The 20,000-nt window shown below is 41.8% G+C and overlaps 1 protein-coding gene across 3 annotated transcripts in view; it reads left to right on the top strand.

The window, feature by feature from the left end:
* Positions 1-20,000, top strand: part of LOC142942256 (unconventional myosin-VI-like) — a 95,379-nt gene that overhangs the window by 2,202 nt on the left and 73,177 nt on the right. For all 3 annotated transcript variants that reach the window (XM_076084514.1, XM_076084516.1, XM_076084515.1), the window contains exons 2-4: positions 11,226-11,357; positions 19,098-19,167; positions 19,422-19,495. In XM_076084514.1, the coding sequence (XP_075940629.1) occupies positions 11,244-11,357; positions 19,098-19,167; positions 19,422-19,495 (258 nt within the window). In that variant the 5' untranslated portion in view covers positions 11,226-11,243. The remainder of the gene's footprint in view (positions 1-11,225; positions 11,358-19,097; positions 19,168-19,421; positions 19,496-20,000) is intronic.

Genomic DNA, 20,000 nt, shown 5'->3' with positions numbered 1-20,000 from the left:
ATATATATATATATATATATATATATATATATATATATATATATATATATATATATATATATATATATATATATAAATAAACTATTAATAGTTTATATAAATAAACTATTAACATGTTTCCAGCCTCTCCTCTCTCCTCTCCTCTCTCTCTTCGTTTTGGCTTCTGTTTCTGACGGAAGTGTTCTGCACACATGATGTGTTCAAAGACCATCGGAGAGATGGAAATCTGACGATAATGACAATTTTGACATCTTTTGGCTGAGATAAATGTTGTAGTTTTGGCGATGGTTTAAAGAAAATATGCTTTTTAATCCTGCCGGTGGGTTTTTAGTGTTCAGTCGTGTTAAATCACTGATTAAACTGTTTAAAATGTTGTAATGTGACTGAAACGTCTTCTAAACCACCAACTTAACTCCTGCTCACAAATAAGAGCTGTGTTAAGCTAGGCTAATGCTAACTAATGCTAACCGCCCTGCAGCAGATTCTGCAGCTCTCACTTTCTGCTGGTTGGAGCTGATGGAGCAGCAGAGTTCAGACGTGTCGTGTGTCTGATGGAGGAGTGTTACTGAGAGATGAGTCAGTGAGCAGAGGAACAGTGTCCACTTACACACCGTCTAGCCCGCGGTCTGAGGGAGGAGCCTCATGTTGTTGTTGTGTTTTGGGTACACACACGCTCACACACGCTCACACACACACACACACAAGCTCACGCACACACACGCTCTCTCTCACACACACACACACGCTCATGCACACACGCTCACACACACACAGGTTCACACACACGCTCACACACACACAGGTTCACACACGCTCACACACACACAGGTTCACACACACGCTCACGCTCATTCACACACACACACACGCTCACACACAAGCTCACACACACACACACGCTCACACACAAGCTCACACACACACACACGCTCACACACAAGCTCACACACACACACACGCTCACACACAAGCTCACACACACACACGCTCACACACACACGCTCACACACACACGCTCACACACACACAGGTTCACACACACGCTCACGCTCACACACACACACGCTCACACACACAGGCTCATTCACACACACGCTCGCACACTCGCACTCACGCTCACACACAGGCTCATGCACGCACGTTCACACACGTTCACACACGTTCACACACGCTCACTCTCACACACACACACACACGCTTGGCTCCTGGGTAGACTGGAGTTTATTTTGAAAATACTGTACTCGTGTAAATGGCAGAAATTGCCGCTTTGTTGCTGGACTTTAGTCTGAAAACGTACTTCCTCCGCTCTTTAGTTGTGACTCTGAAACTCAAGCATTTGTTGTCATGTGACTTCTCAACATAACGAGCTTCTAACCTCACGTCTATGATTTAACCCTCGTCAACCAGTCAGTAGCTTAAGAACAGCTGCAAACAAACCAAACGATGTAAAAGTAAACATGAGCTCCTCAGAAAGCTTCAGCTAGTACTATTCCATATGAAGTACTAGCTTCAGTACACTGAGTACTATTCTATATGAAGTACTAGCTTCAGTACACTGAGTACTGTTCTATATGAAGTACTAGCTTCAGTACACTGAGTACTGTTCTATATGAAGTACTAGCTTCAGTACACTGAGTACTGTTCTATATGAAGTACTAGCTTCAGTACACTGAGTACTGTTCTATATGAAGTACTAGCTTCAGTACACTGAGTACTATTCTATATGAAGTACTAGCTTCAGCACACCGAGTACTATATGAAGTACTAGCTTCAGTATATTAAGCTTCAGTACACTGAGTACTATACTATATGAAGTACTAGCTTCAGTATATTAAGTAGATTACAGTGAAACGTGTCCAACGTTTACCAGTGAAAGTATGAATATTTCTAGATGTTTCTGAGTGATTAAACAGTATTCTCATGTATTTTGATGGCAGGAGTTCAGCTATTTTTAAGTGTGTTTAGAGTCGTGATGTTTTATTTTTAGCAGCAGACGCTCGTCCGTCTGCTTTGATCAGTTTATTAGAACCGCTGCTTTGTGCACACTTTCAGAGGGGGGGGTCAGCTGATCCCGTGTGTGTGTGTGTGTGTGTGTGTGGGGGGGGGGGGGTCACGTGTTGTCGAGGACCTTTGAAACCCAAACGCCTCTCCCGGTACGGAGCGAGGCCACTGTTGCATGCTGGGTAATATATTGTGTTGGGAGGAGGGCTGGCTGTGTTTGGGCTCGTCTGAATGTGTCTCTAGATGAGAGGTTGAGAAACACTTGAGCCTCCAGCTATGACTTCATAGAGGTTCTTTTTATAATAATATATATATATATATATATATTTATTTATTTATTTATTTATTCCTGGTCCTGGTGTCGTCACATGGCTCATTCGTTTCTCTGCTTTTCTCACGAGGACTTTGAGCCGAGTTAGTCCGGCTGCTTCTCTCTTCATGTTCTTTGACTCGGGACGACTTCACAGCTCTGAACTAGTTCCTCTTCCTGCTTTAGAATCTGTTTGAAGACTTAAATCATCTGAATTACTGCTTATTATTTCACCAAAGAGGTTATGTTTTCCCTTTGTTTGTCAGCAGGATTACAGAACAACTACCGGCTTGATTTTCATCAAACTTAGTGGAGAGATGCATTCTGGGCCACGGACGAATCCTTTACATTTCGAGTATTTATTTTAGCTTCGCTAACATTGCGAGATCGGGCATTCGGCCTCCGATTGTTCTCATTATTGGTTAATCCTGCTGATTGTTTTCTAGATTAATTAAGTTATTTGTTTTGTAAAATGTCAGAAACGTGTTGAGTTTGTATCCTCACTGAATATTTAAAGATAAAGACTTTCTGTTTCAGATCGAGAATAAATCGTTTTTCCAAACTTCTTAATGACAAATAGTTCAGAAACTATTCGATCAAAGATTAACTTAAACAAAAGTAAGAATCTCACAAAGTATTTGAAACGATCTTTTAATCTTTGGTTTTGATTTGAGCGTTAACGACGAGTCGACAACAGAAAAAAAAATCGCCAACTATTTGGATAATTTGTTGTAATAGTAATTTTTCATGCAAAAATGGCAGAAAATGCTGTTTTCAGTCCCTCAAATGTGGATATTAAACAACAAACATTTAAAGAGCATCGACTTTGAGAAAGAAAGATTTAACTTTTTGTTTCACTCTTAAACTAAACGATTGATCTAGAAAATATGAACCAATAATGACTATTTGTTGGCTGCAGTCCTATATCAGATACCTGATAATACGTATATAGTCCGGTTGGTGCTGACGTATCAAGTAGTTTAATTCCTCTAATAAAGATGGTGGTTGTTTTGTGGTTATTGGGCTCTTTGTGGCGGCCATGTTGTTGGTCTTTTGGCAAAATAACCGGTGTTTATAATCAGGATGAGTAGATTGTTTGTGAGAACATAATATTAGAGTCTTTCCCTTCAGATATCTCTTGTTCTATTCAGCAGCTCTCTCCACTGCAGGTCTGTTACGTAACGTCTTCTTCTCTCCACTCGTTCAGCAGGAACTCGTCTTCAGGTTGATTTGTCTTTGCTGCGCAGAAACGGGAGAATGTTTCTGTGTTTTTTTTTTTTCCCATGATGCCGCTGGGTGAATAAGCTGACAGTGCTTTTGATCCTCACTGTGTCCGAGCCGGACGCTTCCTCTCTTTCTTCTTCTGCGTCATGTCTGTCTGTTTCTGCTGAGAGGAAGTGACCTCACAGAGGACAAATTAACAAGACCTCCAGAAAACAATAGTCAGAGGAGATACAAAGGAAATGAAAGCTTTACGCTTGAAATGAAAGTTTAAAACGCTGCAAAGACTTCCACGATGAGACGACTTCATCAGAAACGGACTGTTTTTAACTCTTTATTATTAAAGCGTCCTCACATTAAAGATGGTTTGTTCCTCGCTAAGCAACTCGTACTATCATGACAGAAACCGTTTGGTTCGGTTAAAGGTCAAAGGTTAACTCCATCTCAGTTAGAATGAGTCTCTAAGGAGGCGACTGACCAATCGGATCAAAGCTTCTTAGACGCATTTACACTTTAAGATTATTATCTGAGCCTCCGGTTAATACATCTAGAAGTAAAAGTTGTCTGAGAGGTTTTGTAGTTCTACTTCCTGGTTTGTCTGAGCAGACTGTAATGTACCAGCGCTGGAGGTCGTGTGTGAGACTCTCTAATGTACCAGCGCTGGAGGTCGTGTGTGAGACACTGTAATGTACCAACGCTGGAGGTCGTGTGTGAGACACTCTAATGTACCAGCGCTGGAGGTCGTGTGTGAGACTCTCTAATGTACCAGCGCTGGAGGTCGTGTGTGAGACACTTGTAATGTACCAGCGCTGGAGGTCGTGTGTGAGACACTCTAATGTACCAGCGCTGGAGGTCGTGTGTGAGACACTCTAATGTACCAGCGCTGGAGGTCGTGTGTGAGACACTGTAATGTACCAACGCTGGAGGTCGTGTGTGAGACTCTCTAATGTACCAGCGCTGGAGGTCGTGTGTGAGACACTGTAATGTACCAACGCTGGAGGTCGTGTGTGAGACACTCTAATGTACCAGCGCTGGAGGTCGTGTGTGAGACTCTCTAATGTACCAGCGCTGGAGGTCGTGTGTGAGACTCTCTAATGTACCAACGCTGGAGGTCGTGTGTGAGACACTCTAATGTACCAGCGCTGGAGGTCGTGTGTGAGACACTGTAATGTACCAGCGCTGGAGGTCGTGTGTGAGACTCTCTAATGTACCAGCGCTGGAGGTCGTGTGTGAGACACTGTAATGTACCAGCGCTGGAGGTCGTGTGTGAGACACTGTAATGTACCAGCGCTGGAGGTCGTGTGTGAGACTCTCTAATGTACCAGCGCTGGAGGTCGTGTGTGAGACTCTCTAATGTACCAGCGCTGGAGGTCGTGTGTGAGACACTGTAATGTACCAGCGCTGGAGGTCGTGTGTGAGACTCTCTAATGTACCAGCGCTGGAGGTCGTGTGTGAGACACTGTAATGTACCAGCGCTGGAGGTCGTGTGTGAGACTCTCTAATGTACCAGCGCTGGAGGTCGTGTGTGAGACTCTCTAATGTACAAGCGCTGGAGGTCGTGTGTGAGACTCTCTAATGTACAAGCGCTGGAGGTCGTGTGTGAGACTCTCTAATGTACAAGCGCTGGAGGTCGTGTGTGAGACTCTCTAATGTACCAGCGCTGTGTGTAATGTTCAACCTTTCAGCTGCTCGTGACTCTTTATTGGCGTTAGACTTCGCCTCGAGGAGGATGACTCGTCAATCTTTAAACCGTTTGTGGGAGTTTTTGTAAAACTTCAGCGAATTCCTGTCAGCTTTGCTGAAATCATCAGAAACGTGATCGTCTGATCTTTGAGACTGAAAAAGAAAAGTTCATGTTCTTATTTCCATTTTTTAGCAAAAGATCCTCTCAGATTTAGTTATTAAAGACTAAGATTTCTTTTGGAAAAAAGATGATTTTACAGTTGAAAAATTACGTTTTCCATCAAAGATGACGGTACTTGTTGAACAGTGGAATTAAATAATGAAAAACAATATTTAAAACTTTCTTTTGGTGCAAAAACATTCAATAATCGTGAGCATATTTCGTGCTCACATATCGTGAGCACCTGCTAATCCTGCGGTCCCTGAACACACCCTGTTGTGGCGAGGCCTTGCTGTGGGTGTGGCATGCTGGGTAATATTCATAATGAGAGTCCTGACATTTAAAAAAGAGAACGTCATTGCTGTTTGTTTGATCTCAGACCAGCCTTTGTTAACCGCACTAAAAGACTCTCCGGTCTGCAGGTGCTCTGTCTTTGTTGCGTGTGTGTGACTCCGACCAATCACAGCTCTCGTTGTCTCCGCCCGCATAGCTGCAGTCGTCTGATGGGTTCAGCTGAAGATCGTCTCGCATTCGGGTTTGTCTCTGTGTCTCTTCGCCCACTTTGCCATAATCTGAAATATCACGACGCAGTAATGGAGGAAGAGGAGGAGGAGGAGGAAGAATGTCATCCTTCAAAAGGGGAAAACGTGACGTTATGTTTATTATCATCATTATACACTTTATTTATACAAACAGAGTTACAAAGTTCTTCAATTGTTGAACCACTTTAAAACATTTCAGGAAGTAATAAAGTCATTAATTACAATAATATAAAAATATAATGACCAATAATAATAATAATTATTATTCAGCACCTTTTAAAAACAAAGCAAATAAACAATCAGACGTGTTGGAGGTATAACAGAAAGAGAAGTAATTCATATTAATTAAACTGAAGATCATTTTATCGATTAAACTTTTGAAAATGCAACAAAATGAACAACATGAAGATATTCAGTTTATTATTATTATAGAAGACGAAGAAAAGCTGCAGATCCCCAGTTGAGACGCTTGCACTTTGTTAGGATTTAATGACCTTATATACATATAAATGTATATTAATTGGAGACCCGTGCAGTAGGGTTGAATGACAGCATGTCGCTCTGCTATTGTCAATCTGCCCTCAGGGTCCCTGAACACATCACGTGACCACTGATGCCTCTCCAACAATCAGCTGTTTGTCTGTCCACACACACACACACGCTTCCTGTGTGGAAGTGTCTCCTCTCAGACTCTCTAACTAACAGCTGCTGCAGCTCCAAGTCTGAACTGAACTCAGTTTGTTCCCATCAGGAGCTTTTAAGGGTCTTCTCTTAAAGGGACAGTACACCCGACTCACTGCGAAGACATTTCAATGCATGTCTTTGACCGATGACGTCGTGTATGTCAAACTTTTTACAGTTGATATTTTATATCAATGTTTAATTAATCAGTCATTTAATCAAGTTTTTATTTTTAAATTACCTTTTTAAATGCAATTTAAAGTGCAAAAAAATATGAAAATGGAGAGAAGCTGAAGAGACTGATGCACAAAAAATGACGTAAAAATATAATAATTAAACTCGGACTACACGGCTATATTGACTATATTACATTTTCTTTAAAAGCTTTACATTTCCGAGACGTTTTTCTCTTTGAGGTAAAGTGACGGTTTATTAACCTGCAATAAATATAAATATTAGTTTATTTGTCATCACATCTCTTATCGTGCGTGTTTCCTTCAGGTTTCACAGCAGCTGTTTCAGCAGCATTATACGTTTGAATATGTAAATGATGAGACGTTGAGTCTCTGTGTTGTGAAGAACAGGTCGAGTTGTTTCTTTATCTGTAGAAAGACAGAAAACAAGCCTTTTCTTTGTAAAAGCTGTTCAGTGTTTATGACATGTTGTCATTTTTAGAGCAAAAATACCAAATATTCTGTTTCCAGCTCGTCACTTGTGAGGATTTGCTGTTTTTGTCTCGTCTTATCCGATTCTACAGTCGGGATTTTTCGTGGTTTTTGAGTTTTGCTCGGACAAAACGAGACATTTCAAGACGTCAAAACCAGAACAAACCCTCTTCATTGTTTTCAAGATGCTCTTTAAAGCGAGTCGTTTTAAATCCATTTGAAATTATTAATCCGGTTTATTTGCATTTCCTCCCTCAAATGAACTTGGTTCACTCGCCGTTCTAAACCAGTCTATATAACCAGTGTATATATACCGGTATAATCACTGTGTAGCCCCGCCCTAAAGCATCCCCTGCTTTATGGTCTGTGTGACTCTAAATGGACCATAATGTACTAAATGAACATCATGCTGTATTGAAGAAGACTTGAAACTAGAGATTGAGACCATAAACTCATGTTTACAATGTTTACTGAGGTAATAAATCAAGAGAGAAGTAGAGTCATTTTCTCATAGACTTCTATACAACCAGAGGAGTCGCCCCCTGGTGGACATTAGAGAGAATGCAGCTTTAACACATGAAGCTTTGACTTCACTGGAGGTTGTCTCCTGTCAACAGATCTGAGGTCAGGAGGAAGTCACAGAATCTTTAATTTCCAAGGTTGCATGAACGCAGCGTCAGTGAGCCAATAACTCACATTTATTGCCTCCTTCATCCAGTTTTTATTGGCGTCTCAGGATGACATCACTTCCTGTGTGCTGGTAGAAACTTAGAGACTTTACTCGACATAAATGTTCGCGGTGGGCGTTTGAATCAACACTTTGTTCTTTAAGTAACTAAATACTTTTACTCAAGTACTGTTACTTTATTGTACTACTTTGAATTCATGCTGTAATACTTTACTCTACTTCAGAGGGAGATATTACACAGACTTTAAAACTATATTAATATTTTAGATACAAACTGTTTCATCAGCTTATAGAATATTACACATTATTTTAAATTGAATGTAACATTATATGAAATAGTTTGAATGATTTCCAGATAAAACAATGCCTTCATGTTACTGCATCAGTAATAATAATAATTCAGTATTCTAGAGAGTAGTAACTCAACACTACTGGTGCCAGACTGCTGTATCATTAAAGTACTTTAAACTTTAAAGTACTTTAATGATACTTTAAAGTACATTAACTTCAGTAACCGTTTGAATACAGGCCGTGGAACATTTTTAATTTGTGGTCTTGCTGCGTTGATCAGAGTAAAGGCTCTGAATACTTCTTCTTCTACTGATTCATTAGTGCAGCGTGTCGTCACACAACGGTTCGTATGATATCTTATGAAAAGTTCCACATTCTCGGTGCGTTTTCCTGCTGAAGTCCAGCCACACGTGTACGTTTCTACTCGTCACATGCTCGTCTTTTCACAATAAACTTCCATCCTCAGTCAACTTAAAGGTTAAAGGTTCTGGTTCCGGTTAAAATAACTACTGCAGTATAAAAGTCAGGTGATGAATAACACGAGGAACGAGGCAGAGAGATCTCCGTGTGATTCAGCGCTCTTTTTACTTCCTGGTTCATGATTACGAGGATCACATATGAAATCATTTGGTGGGATATCTACGAAATACTTTATTTCTTCGTAGCTTTTTGCAACTATGATGATGAGAGCAGCCTGATGAGTGTTAAATGTATCCTATAAGTTCTCTATTGTTGCTCACATATCTCATGTTTTATGCTTCGTACTCTTCTTGTTCTTTGTGCTGTGGAGGAAGAACTCGTGTCTCTAGTTCACTGAGAATCTGTTTCTCATCATCATTAGAAGTCACGTTCACGTTCACCAGGAGGTGACGTGGATCAGATACTGATAGATGTGATAGATATTGATAGATACTGATAGATATGATAGATATTGATAGATATTGACCTCGTATCCTCACTTATCTATTCGTCAGAGCAGCTTCCTTCTGAGGGAGGACAGAGTTTAGCCTCCATGGCTGAGGGTCGGGTACCGTCTGTCCGGAGCTCTTCTCATTAGATATCACAAAGTGAAATGCAGTCTGGTGCTTTGTTCAAGTTTTACGGCCCTGACAATGAGTTACCAGCAACCTTTCCTCTACATTCAGGCCTCAAGCCGAGTTCATTCTCACCGCAGTGAAGCCAGAAAACGTCGAGGTCACGGACTGAGTCACGTGTTTGTGAACCTTTCTGAATCTCATGAACGAGTTGAAGCTCGATCAGAGATTATCAGACGCAAACTGTCACAAATGACATAAATACTCTCATTAAAACACCGTTAACGTGTCGTAAAATGAGACAAAGACGGTACATTCGTTTTTCTTCCTGACTTCCTGCCTGCAGCTCTCAGCTCATTGGTTCCTACTGAAGACTGACATCTTTAAAAACACAAATATAAAGTTTCATCACAAATCTCCTCATGCAGGAGGGAATAGTGCGTTTGTTGGGGACTATTTCCAGCGGCGGATGAATCCACATTAGGCGCTCTAGTGAGTGTGTGGAGTGAGAATGCTTCAGTGTGTTGCTGGTGATGAAGCAGCATCAGTGAGGCTCATTCATGTGTTGTAATGGAGCTCTGTGAGACATCGCGGTGCTTGTTAGCAGATTTAAACTGTTGCTTTAAATCATGAAGATGTTGCGGTGCTTCCACGTCCACAGTTGTTTGTTTCTGTTATCTTCCACCAATAAAAATGAGATTAAACTCTCGTCGCCCTTAGAGAGTGAAGAACACCTGAGCCTGCAGGTACAGCAGCACCAATGAAAGGGCCCGATGTTCCCACACTGGTTGAAACACGGCTATTACAATTTAAACTTTAGCTGATCTGTGGAGGAGTCTTTCATCACCACATCTCTCTTCTTCCTCTGTTAAAGCCAACGTACTGAGAGTGGAGGAGTAGCCGTCACCCTTTCACTTAGCCTGTCAATCACTAATGCTAATCGCTAGCATACATATAGCTAGCGGTAGCGATTAGCGTAAGCTAATTGAAAGGGTAGCGGCTTTAATGAACGGTTATTTCAGAGCAGTTAGGTCGGCTGAACGTTAATGTCAAGTAGACCAAGCCAGACATTCGAAGTTATACCTCAGAAAATAGTATTCCACCATCTTTAATTAAACCTAACTAAGTATGTTTGTTGCCTAAACTTAACTAAGTTGTTTCCTTTAGTAGTTTATTTTGAAAAGACTGTATTTATGTAACAGGCACTAAATTGACTCGTGTCGCTGGACTTTAGAAGGAAAAAGTGAGGACCAACGTACGAACCGTGTATAAGGATGCGTCGACCACGCCCAGCGGTTTATAAGTTGCTCTTTATGTTCTGTCATTATTGCATGAAAACATGGTGGAACAGGCAAAGCTAGCTAGCTAACTAGCCAGGCGTTTAAACGCGTTAATATTTAATAACGTTTGATTGTAACGCAGCACTGATGACAGAACAAGAGCCGACGAGACTGTCTCCCAAATGAGACGATTACAAAGCAGCAACACTTGGCCGGTTCAGTTTATTCTCGGCTGTGAGTATCGGAGCTCGTCCCTGAGGGACCAGCTTCAGCACCACAACAGACCATCAGCTGAGGGACCAGCTTCAGCACCACAACAGACCATCAGCTGCTGGTTTCACTCAATAACACTGTAATTGGTTTGTTGGCCCCAGAGAGCTCACAGCCAAACATCACGAGAGAGTCGATGCAGTTTGACGAGCGCTCCCGTTATTTAGATTTTCAATAATTCATCTCCAAACTGAAGCGACCGCGTAACATGTAGACGAGTTAATCCGACATGTAAACGTCTGCTTGTGGCAGTTAGCATCATCTCTTATTATCCATATGACTTAACAGGACTTTTTCAGGGAGAGAAATGCTGTAACTTTCTTGAACTTTAATAAAGTTTCACATGAAATGCAGAACACGCTGCAGCTTTTCCTCTGACTGCTCGGCTTGTTTTTCCAGAGTCGTCAGAGCGGAGCGATGGAGGACGGGAAGCCGGTGTGGGCGCCCCACCCGGCGGACGGGTTCCAGCTGGGAACCATCGTGGACATCGGAGCCGACAGCCTCAGCATCGAACCTCTCAAGAAGGGAAAGGTGAGCCGACCTTTAAAGATACATTTATCTCTTTGTTCTGCTGTGTTTTGGCCTTCTGAGCAAACGTTTCCCCTTTTAGTTTCCTTCTGCCAGTTTGGTTTGCCGGCTTTTTAATACCCATGAACCTTAGCGTCTTTGAGACGACTCATGTGATGTCACTTGAGTCTGAAGACTACACTAAATACAACAACAATGATCTGGAGGTGGAGTTGGGTAAGAAGGTGCTCGTCTCTGCTGCAGGCTAGCGGCTCCGGGCTACATTAGCCGCTAACTAGCATAATGTGTTCACACCAAACTTTAATAATCTTAATAATATAAACACAAACACAAACGATCGGCGTGTTGTCTGGTTCATAACTGTGTCTATCAAGACACACGTTGTCTGGTTCACGACTATGAACCCAGAATACACGGGTTCAGCTGAGATTTAATCACAACAAACAGATAAAAAAGAAGCTGAAATAACTTCAAAATGATGCAGATTTGTAAAAAGTCTGAATTCATGTTTCGTTAGTTCTCTCCTCAAGACGACAAGCAAGCAACTGTTAAAATACTTGTGTTCTGAACGGAGTCTGGATCGATCGGTGCTATGCTAAGCTAACATTGTGAACACAGCATGGCACACCTGAATCTCAAGTTGCATTGTGGGGGATGTAGGTTATAGACGAGGAAGAAGACGGTATCTGTAGTTCTGCTGCATTGATATTGTTGGTGCTAAATCATCGTCGGAGTCTTTGAAGGTTCAAATGTAAATATACTTATTTCCTTCAGAAGAGATCACTGAAGAGTACTAAAGGTTTATTCCTCTCCTGGCTCTCTCACAGCGTTAGCTTCCTATGCTTCTTTCTGTGTGTTAATGATTACTATTTATTTGAATGCGTCTTCATGTTCTTTGGTGGAAGGAGCATCGTCCCCTCAATGATTCAGCTCTTTCTGCTCTACTCTTACTGTCTTCATGTGAAGTCGAGTGTCTCTTCACGACGAGACAAACGGACGTTCCTCGTTAGCCGCTTCGCCAATAATTCACCGCAAAGCTGTTAATGTCACCGAGAGCCCCGTCGCCGTGGGAACCCGCCGAGCTCCGTGTCCGTAATCTGTTTTTCCCAGAATGCATCAGTGACCGAGAGCCTCCTCGCTAAGTGTGTGTACGGTCGGCCTATAAAACACCGGACCGTCAGAGAAAGTGTGTGTGGGTGTGTGTGTGTGTCTCTGTGTGGGTGTGTGTGTCTCTGGGTCTCTGTGTGTGTGTCTCTGTGTGTCTCTGTGTGTGTGTGTGTCTGTCTCTGTGTGGGTGTGTCTGTCTCTCTGTCTCTGTGTGTGCGTGCGTGTGTCTGTCTCTGTGTGTGTGTGGGTGTGTCTGTCTCTGTGTGTGCGTGCGTGCGTGTGTATCTCTGCGTGTGTGTGTCTCTGTGTGTCTCTGTGTGTGTGTCTATCTCTGTGTGTGTCTCTCTGTGTGTGTGTGTGTGTGTGTGTCTATCTCTGTGTGTGTGTGTGTGTGTGTGTGTGTGTCTGTCTCTGTGTGGGTGTGTCTGTCTCTCTGTCTCTGTGTGGGTGTGTCTGTCTCTGTGTGTGTGTGTCTGTCTCTCTGTCTCTGTGTGTGCGTGCGTGTCTCTGTGTGTGTGTGTGTGTGTGTGTGTGTGTGTGTGTGTGTGTGTCAGTCATTTCTACTTTCTGGGTGTTGGGAACGTAGAGGAGCGTGTTTGGTTATCAGCATCTAAGAAACTAAATTCTTGACATCAATAGAATTATTAATGTCAGTAACAATCATTAATGATTATTAATAATAACGGGGCACCACCCTGCGAACAGGGACCAATAACCAAACAATAAAACCAAGTCTCATAATTAGCGTTCACTCATAATGTCAATAGTCTGAGTACTATTACACATTCAGAGTGAAAGTGAAGGTTTAAGTTCGAGCACAGGCCACTACATCCAGTTATTATTACACACATATGCACAAGTAATCACAGACAACTGCTCTTTAAAATATAACAGAGTTTATTAAATAAAATAATAAATGATCAAATCAAGTACTATCAAAATCAACAAACACTATCATACAATTATATGTCTAATACCTAAAGTCAAATGAATAAAGTGGGGTAAGGATATGTATATAGATATATGTACATGTGTGAGTACGTAACCTAAAAAGGGGCGTGTGAGCCTACAAGCAAAGATGGCGGAGTCTATTGACCCGCGACAAGATAGCTGAGAGGTGGCTACGTGTAACCACGTGGGACGGCGCACAATGTGGGTTGGGACAATAGATTACGCGACCACGTGTCTGAGAGGTTCACCCAAAATCAGTGAATCTAACTATGTGTGTGTGGGTTAGTAGGAAGAGAGGAGAGAGAGAGAGAGAGAGAGAGAGAGAGAGAGAGAGAGAGAGAGAGAGAGAGAGAGAGGAGCTCTGAGCGCGGTGCTCAGCGCTGCAGTGAGAATGTGAGGAACAGCTGATCACTCGTAAACTCTGCGGTCGGATTCTGAACCGACCGGTCACGCTTGTACGGTGATAGTTGCGGTTCTAGATCTCACTCACAGAGCCGATTTAAAGAACAGAGAATAAAACCAAACAAAATAAAATAATCCCCAAAACAAAACACATCTTTATCACTGCGGTGAGATGCGAGTATTGCTCTCTTATCACCCCGAAACTCGGTCGGCGAGACGAGGCTTCGCCACCGTGGTTTTGGTCTTTGAAGTGATAAAATCACAACCTCCACATCCACTAGCAGCGACGGATCTAATGCAAACAGTTACGGCAGGAAATACACAATATAACGGGACTCCGTGGTCCGCGATGCTTGCGCAATAACACGTTATAACACGACAGTAACTTAACGTAACAAGACACAGGAATAACAACGACATAACGAATAGGCTAAATTAAGCTAATGCTATGCTAAGCTAAGCTAGGCCCAGATACCAGTAACTCTTACTTGTAGAAGCTTCGTTCGGTAGGGTACGTTTCCCGTGGTGGGGATCACTCGGTCCTCGAGTAGCCGCTGGCTCTCGGTGGCGCGGCCTCGGGGCTGGCTGGCGCAGACTCGGCCTCCTCGCTGCAGAGAGGGGCTTTTTAACTTCGGCTGAGGGACGAGGTTTGGGTCGTCCTTCCCGGAAATCTTCGGCGAGGAAAGATTGTTACCTTCTGCCGGCGGTGTGTACACAAAAAGGGTGGGAGAACGGGGCATAGGAGTTATCCGTTCTCGCACTACAGGATCCAAAACTCAAAATAAAACACAGTCTGTTCGACCAGCGAATGTTGCATGTGACCTGATAGGATTTGATGAGGCCGCGGTTCCTCGTGGATCTTCTTGTCCCCTGGACGAGTCCGGAGTGAAGAGGCCTTGTGGACCTCCTGACACCAGCGGTGTCTGGACGGAAGAGAAAGAATTCTAGCTGTGCTCAGGCTTATAAACCAGGTGGCACAACCAGTGGGGGGCCCTTTCTTGGCCAATGAGGGACCAGCATCAGGTTTCTGCTGGAGCTGGGGGGTGTGGTCCTCCGGCATGAGGTTTCTTGCAGATCCCAGATCAGGCGTTTTGGTGAAAGGAAGGAACATGGCTGCTCCTTTATTTGAAAAGCACGTGTGAAGGTCTCAGCCAGCCAGGACAGCAGGGTCAGATCCCAACATGGGTAAATTAACACATTTCTTAAATCTTGTTTTGTTTTTATAGATTTTCAGAATACGTGTTGGAAGTTAATAATAGAAATTACATCATTATAAACAAAATTAATAATAAGAAAAATAATTTAGATAAATATAAAAAAATTTAAAAAGCAACATAAAAAGCCCCCCCCCCCCCCCCCCCCAAAAAACAAAAAAACAAACATGTTCTCAAATCTTCTACTTTTACTACAATGTTTAACTATAAAGATGAAGCTAGCTGTGTGTGCACATATGAACTTTTACACACGTCTTGTTCCATCAAGTGATGAACCAAATATACTTTAATACAATACTTTGTTCATCATCAACATGTTAAGTGATTCCCGTATGTTTTAAGCACATTTTGATGATTGTGGGGCTCAAATCAAGGAATTATTCTGTCCCGGACATGAAGGTTTCATCACATCGTCTGGTGTCTGACGCACAGTAAACAGGATTGAGTGCTGATGTCACTGTTAGCTGAGACCCAGCGTGACTCTGGGTCTCCATGGTCACAGGCGCTCTCTTCTTCGTGGGTGTTTGACGCTCAAACCGTAGATTTTCAGAGGCTCCTTCTCAGGAATGTCACAGACGTGTGTAGCCTCCGGTACTCTGCTGTAGTACCTGGATCACGATGTACTAGTTTGATTTTGAAGACAAACAGTACTTTCTGTTGTATAGTTCTGGCCTGTGGGTTGTGTCTTTGAGTATTTTGGTCTCTCGTCTTTAATTTAATTCTGTGCTCAGTCTGGATCTTTGACACATTTTCTGATCTTTATTTTTGCAGTCAGAAGTCACGCATTGTGTGTTTGTTACATTCACACTGCAAAGACTCATAATATTTAATGTCGACAGCGTTATGAAGGTGTGAGCTGACGTCAGAGATCAGAGGACACTTAATATTAATGAGAGACATCACTTCTAGTTCGTTTTATGCATGAGAGCCGTAGAGTTGTGACTGGCGTCTCATGAAGAGCAGGTTTGTTGTTGGTTCTTCTGTCATCCTGAAGTTTAGATCATGAGATAATGTGAAGACCTGTTAACTACCTGCTGACTCTCGTAGACCTCTGGTGTGGTTTTGCTCCTCTGATCAGAGCTCATGAAACCGGATCTTTGAGCCTTACTGTCGGTCACATGATCGGAGTCTTGACCAGAAGTCTTGACCCTGAAGCATCTGATAGGTGGAGTGAGAAGGCTTTGCTTCTCTTGTTAAAGCAGCATCAGATCTCTGTCACATTATTTCACACCGTGCACCATCAGATCGGCTCTCTGTATCAGAACAAGGTCCCGTCTGTCCGGCTGAGGACAGTCGGTGCCAGTGTGTGACGATGCGTTCACTTGCTGGCAGAAATCCTACCGCTGGACGTCAGGAGACGGACACGGAGCATGATGCCCACAGAGGACGACTCTTTGTCCTGTAAATCACAGTGTGATCTGCCTCAGTGTCACTCCGATTATTATTATTATTATTATTATTATTATTATTATTATTATAAGTAATCTGTAGTTTTATTTAAATGGAACCTTTTAAACAAATCAAACTAAAAGTGCTTTACAAATGATTGACAAGACGAAATAGAAGAGGATGGAGAGAACAATTAAATTAAGAAAAATAATGAATAAATAGAATTACAGTTCTGAATAAATTAAACATGGTAAAACTGTAAAAAAATAAGAGCAAATAAAATACCTATAAATACAAAAACCATCGCATAAAAACACAGAAGACACTGTATAAATTCAGATGTAATAATAAGAAACACTTTTTTTTAATATAACACTAGCCAGACTGAATAGGAGGTTTTTAGTTTCTGTTTAATAAGTATGATATAATGAATATTTCCAGCTACTCTCGGATCCTCTGGAAGTACATTATCGACAGATATTTGAGGCCAAACACTGATCGTTATTCCTCATCAGACGAGACTCTGTGTCTCCAGACACACAGTCTGATTGTAGGTTTGTCGTAGTGCATAAAAAGACGCCGCAAGCTGAACAAGCTGTCCGGAGGCCCTTGAACACATCAAGTGTGACGAACAAGACGACCTTATTAGGATGAGAGGGCGGAGCTGAAGTCACTCAAAGAGGCCACGCCTTCAATTATGACCAACTAAATATGATTCAAACGGGTGAGTCGTATAAAATATTCACCCCCATACAGAACGGGGATGTTAGCTGTAGAGACCAAGACCGTGTTTTCTACCAGGAGGTCAACATCTTCATTTCTGCTGTTTGGCAGTTTAACGTTTTTAGACGCAACATTTAAACGAGCCTGATGGGGATTCACTCGCTTTTAGAGCCTCAAGTGGCCGTTCGAGGAACTGCAGTTTAATTCTGAGTATGTGTGGAGAGAGGAGTTCACTTCTTCAGATATTTTGACAATAAGTATGTCCAGGAGCTCCTGGGACAAGTAATAATTCATAAGTCATGAATGCCTTTAAAATAGAAGTTATAACTTAAAAAACTTAGAATTTAGAGCAAAGACGGCGGTGCACGTTTAACAGCCACTTGGAACAATCTGCACCCGGTTGCTGTTTCTCTCCTCCTTACTGGTGATGAAAGGGGGAACAGAGTTTAGCTTCTGTTCTTTCCTGATTGGTCTCGTCCTCCTCTTCCTCCTCTTCTGTCCTCACAGCGTTGTGGAATGCGTCCGCTTTGGGCTGAGAATGTGCAGCATGAACGAGGCGACTGTACGTCACCTCGTTGTTGGATAAGAGAGTAAAGTGTGAGGTCGCGTTAACACTCAGAGCGCTGCAGCTCTCATTAAAGGAGCGGTTTGCTTCAGGAGGTGATTTGTTCTGTTTGTTTAGAGGGTAAATGTGTGTTTGTTTGTTGGAGCTTATCTGAAATATGACATTTATTAGAAAGTCTCAGAACAAAAGGTTTGGGAACCTCTGTTTAAACTTCTACAATACAACGTACTTCATAAGATTATCATGTTTAAAACTATGTAGCAAAGTAAACGGTACAGACTGGAGGAATTATTAAGTACTTAAGTACAATTTCACTTCACTTTATTTATTTGACATCTTTAGTTACTTCACAGATTAGATTATTAATACAGAATATAAATCAACTAATAAATGATGATGTATATTAATTATAGATTAAACTACCAGGAGGAGATGAAATCATTAAAATGAGCTCCACAGATAACTGATCTCATGAAACTCAAATAATCTTCTTTCACTCTAAGAAGACTCGTCGACAAATAGATTCTTAGTTTGACTTGTTTGATCTTTTTTACTTGATTATTCACGATCCTTTCCTTCCCTTAATTCCTATTTCCTTCCCTTAATTCTCCTTTCCTTCCCTTAATTCCTCTTTCCTTCACTTAACTCTCCTTTCCTTCCATTAATTCCTCCTTTCCTTCACTTAACTCTCCTTTCCTTCACTTAACTCTCCTTTCCTTCACTTAACTCTCCTTTCCTTCCCTTAACTCTCCTTTCCTTCCCTTAACTCTCCTTTCCTTCCCTTAACTCTCCTTTCCTTCCCTTAACTCTCCTTTCCTTCACTTAACTCTCCTTTGCTTCACTTAACTCTCCTTTGCTTCACTTAACTCTCCTTTGCTTCCCTTAATTCCTCTTTCCTTCCCTTAACTCTCCTTTCCTTCCCTTAACTCTCCTTTCCTTCCCTTAACTCTCCTTTCCTTCCCTTAACTCTCCTTTCCTTCCCTTAACTCTCCTTTCCTTCACTTAACTCTCCTTTGCTTCACTTAACTCTCCTTTGCTTCACTTAACTCCCCTTTGCTTCCCTTAATTCCTCTTTCCTTCCCTTAACTCTCCTTTCCTTCCCTTAACTCTCCTTTCCTTCCCTTAACTCTCCTTTCCTTCCCTTAACTCTCCTTTCCTTCCCTTAACTCTCCTTTCCTTCCCTTAACTCTCCTTTCCTTCACTTAACTCTCCTTTGCTTCACTTAACTCTCCTTTGCTTCACTTAACTCTCCTTTGCTTCACTTAACTCTCCTTTGCTTCCCTTAATTCCTCTTTCCTTCCCTTAACTCTCCTTTCCTTCCCTTAACTCTCCTTTCCTTCCCTTAACTCTCCTTTCCTTCCCTTCATTCCTCTGTCCTTGCTTCCTCTGCAGACGTTCCTGGCTGCAGTGAACCAGGTCTTTCCTGCAGAGGACGACGTCAACAAACATGTGGAGGACAACTGTAAGTTTATTAGTCTTTATTCACTCAAATGTTTATCATCAGAAGTTTACATGAAGACGTTTTTACACTTAAAGTTAAACTTTGTGTGTCTTGTTTTCATCACGATGGTGTGAAGATGTTTCTGTTTTAATAAATCATATGTTCTTAGCACCATCTTCTCACAATATTCTACAGCTTGTAAATGTGACTCAATCTTTTCCTTTCATACGTGTTCATAAACACTTTGTTGTTGAATGAGTGTTTCTGTGTCTCAGGTTCTTTGATGTACTTGAATGAAGCCACTCTGCTCAACAACGTCCGTGTGAGATACAGCAAAGACAAGATTTATGTGAGTTATTTACACACACACACACACACACACACACACACACACATACATATACACACTGAGCTGAACGTGGATCAGACTCGGTGCACGCTGACCTCTAGTGGCTGAAGAGGGAACTGAATCTCCTTCTTTCTCATATTTATGGTTCATTCATAGTTTGAGTCTCATTCAGATAGTTCAACATATTCAAAGATCAGACAGTAACACAGTGATTCATGTGCAGGATTCTGCTCTAAAACATATCATAACATAATCTCATATTGTGAAACACGGGGATTAAGAAGACGATTTATATTGTTTTATATATTCATATTGTCAGGATGTGATGTCGATTTTATTTGGGTAAATAACATAATAAGTTATAGAATGTTTTGTTTTTGTTTGATGTGAGAAGAACAATTAATAATCCATTCATTATCTATTTATTCAGATTGGAGGAGATTATTAAGAGTTTGTGTTATTTAAATGCTGCAGACGTATTGATCAGCTGATAACACTGAAGCTG

This window comes from Anarhichas minor, unplaced genomic scaffold (assembly GCF_050575085.1).
Source record: "Anarhichas minor isolate MPS153535 unplaced genomic scaffold, ASM5057508v1 ptg000136l, whole genome shotgun sequence".
Lineage (NCBI taxonomy): Eukaryota > Metazoa > Chordata > Actinopteri > Perciformes > Anarhichadidae > Anarhichas > Anarhichas minor.
Note: the sequence above shows the minus strand (reverse complement) of the source record. Positions and strands in the feature narration are given on the sequence as shown.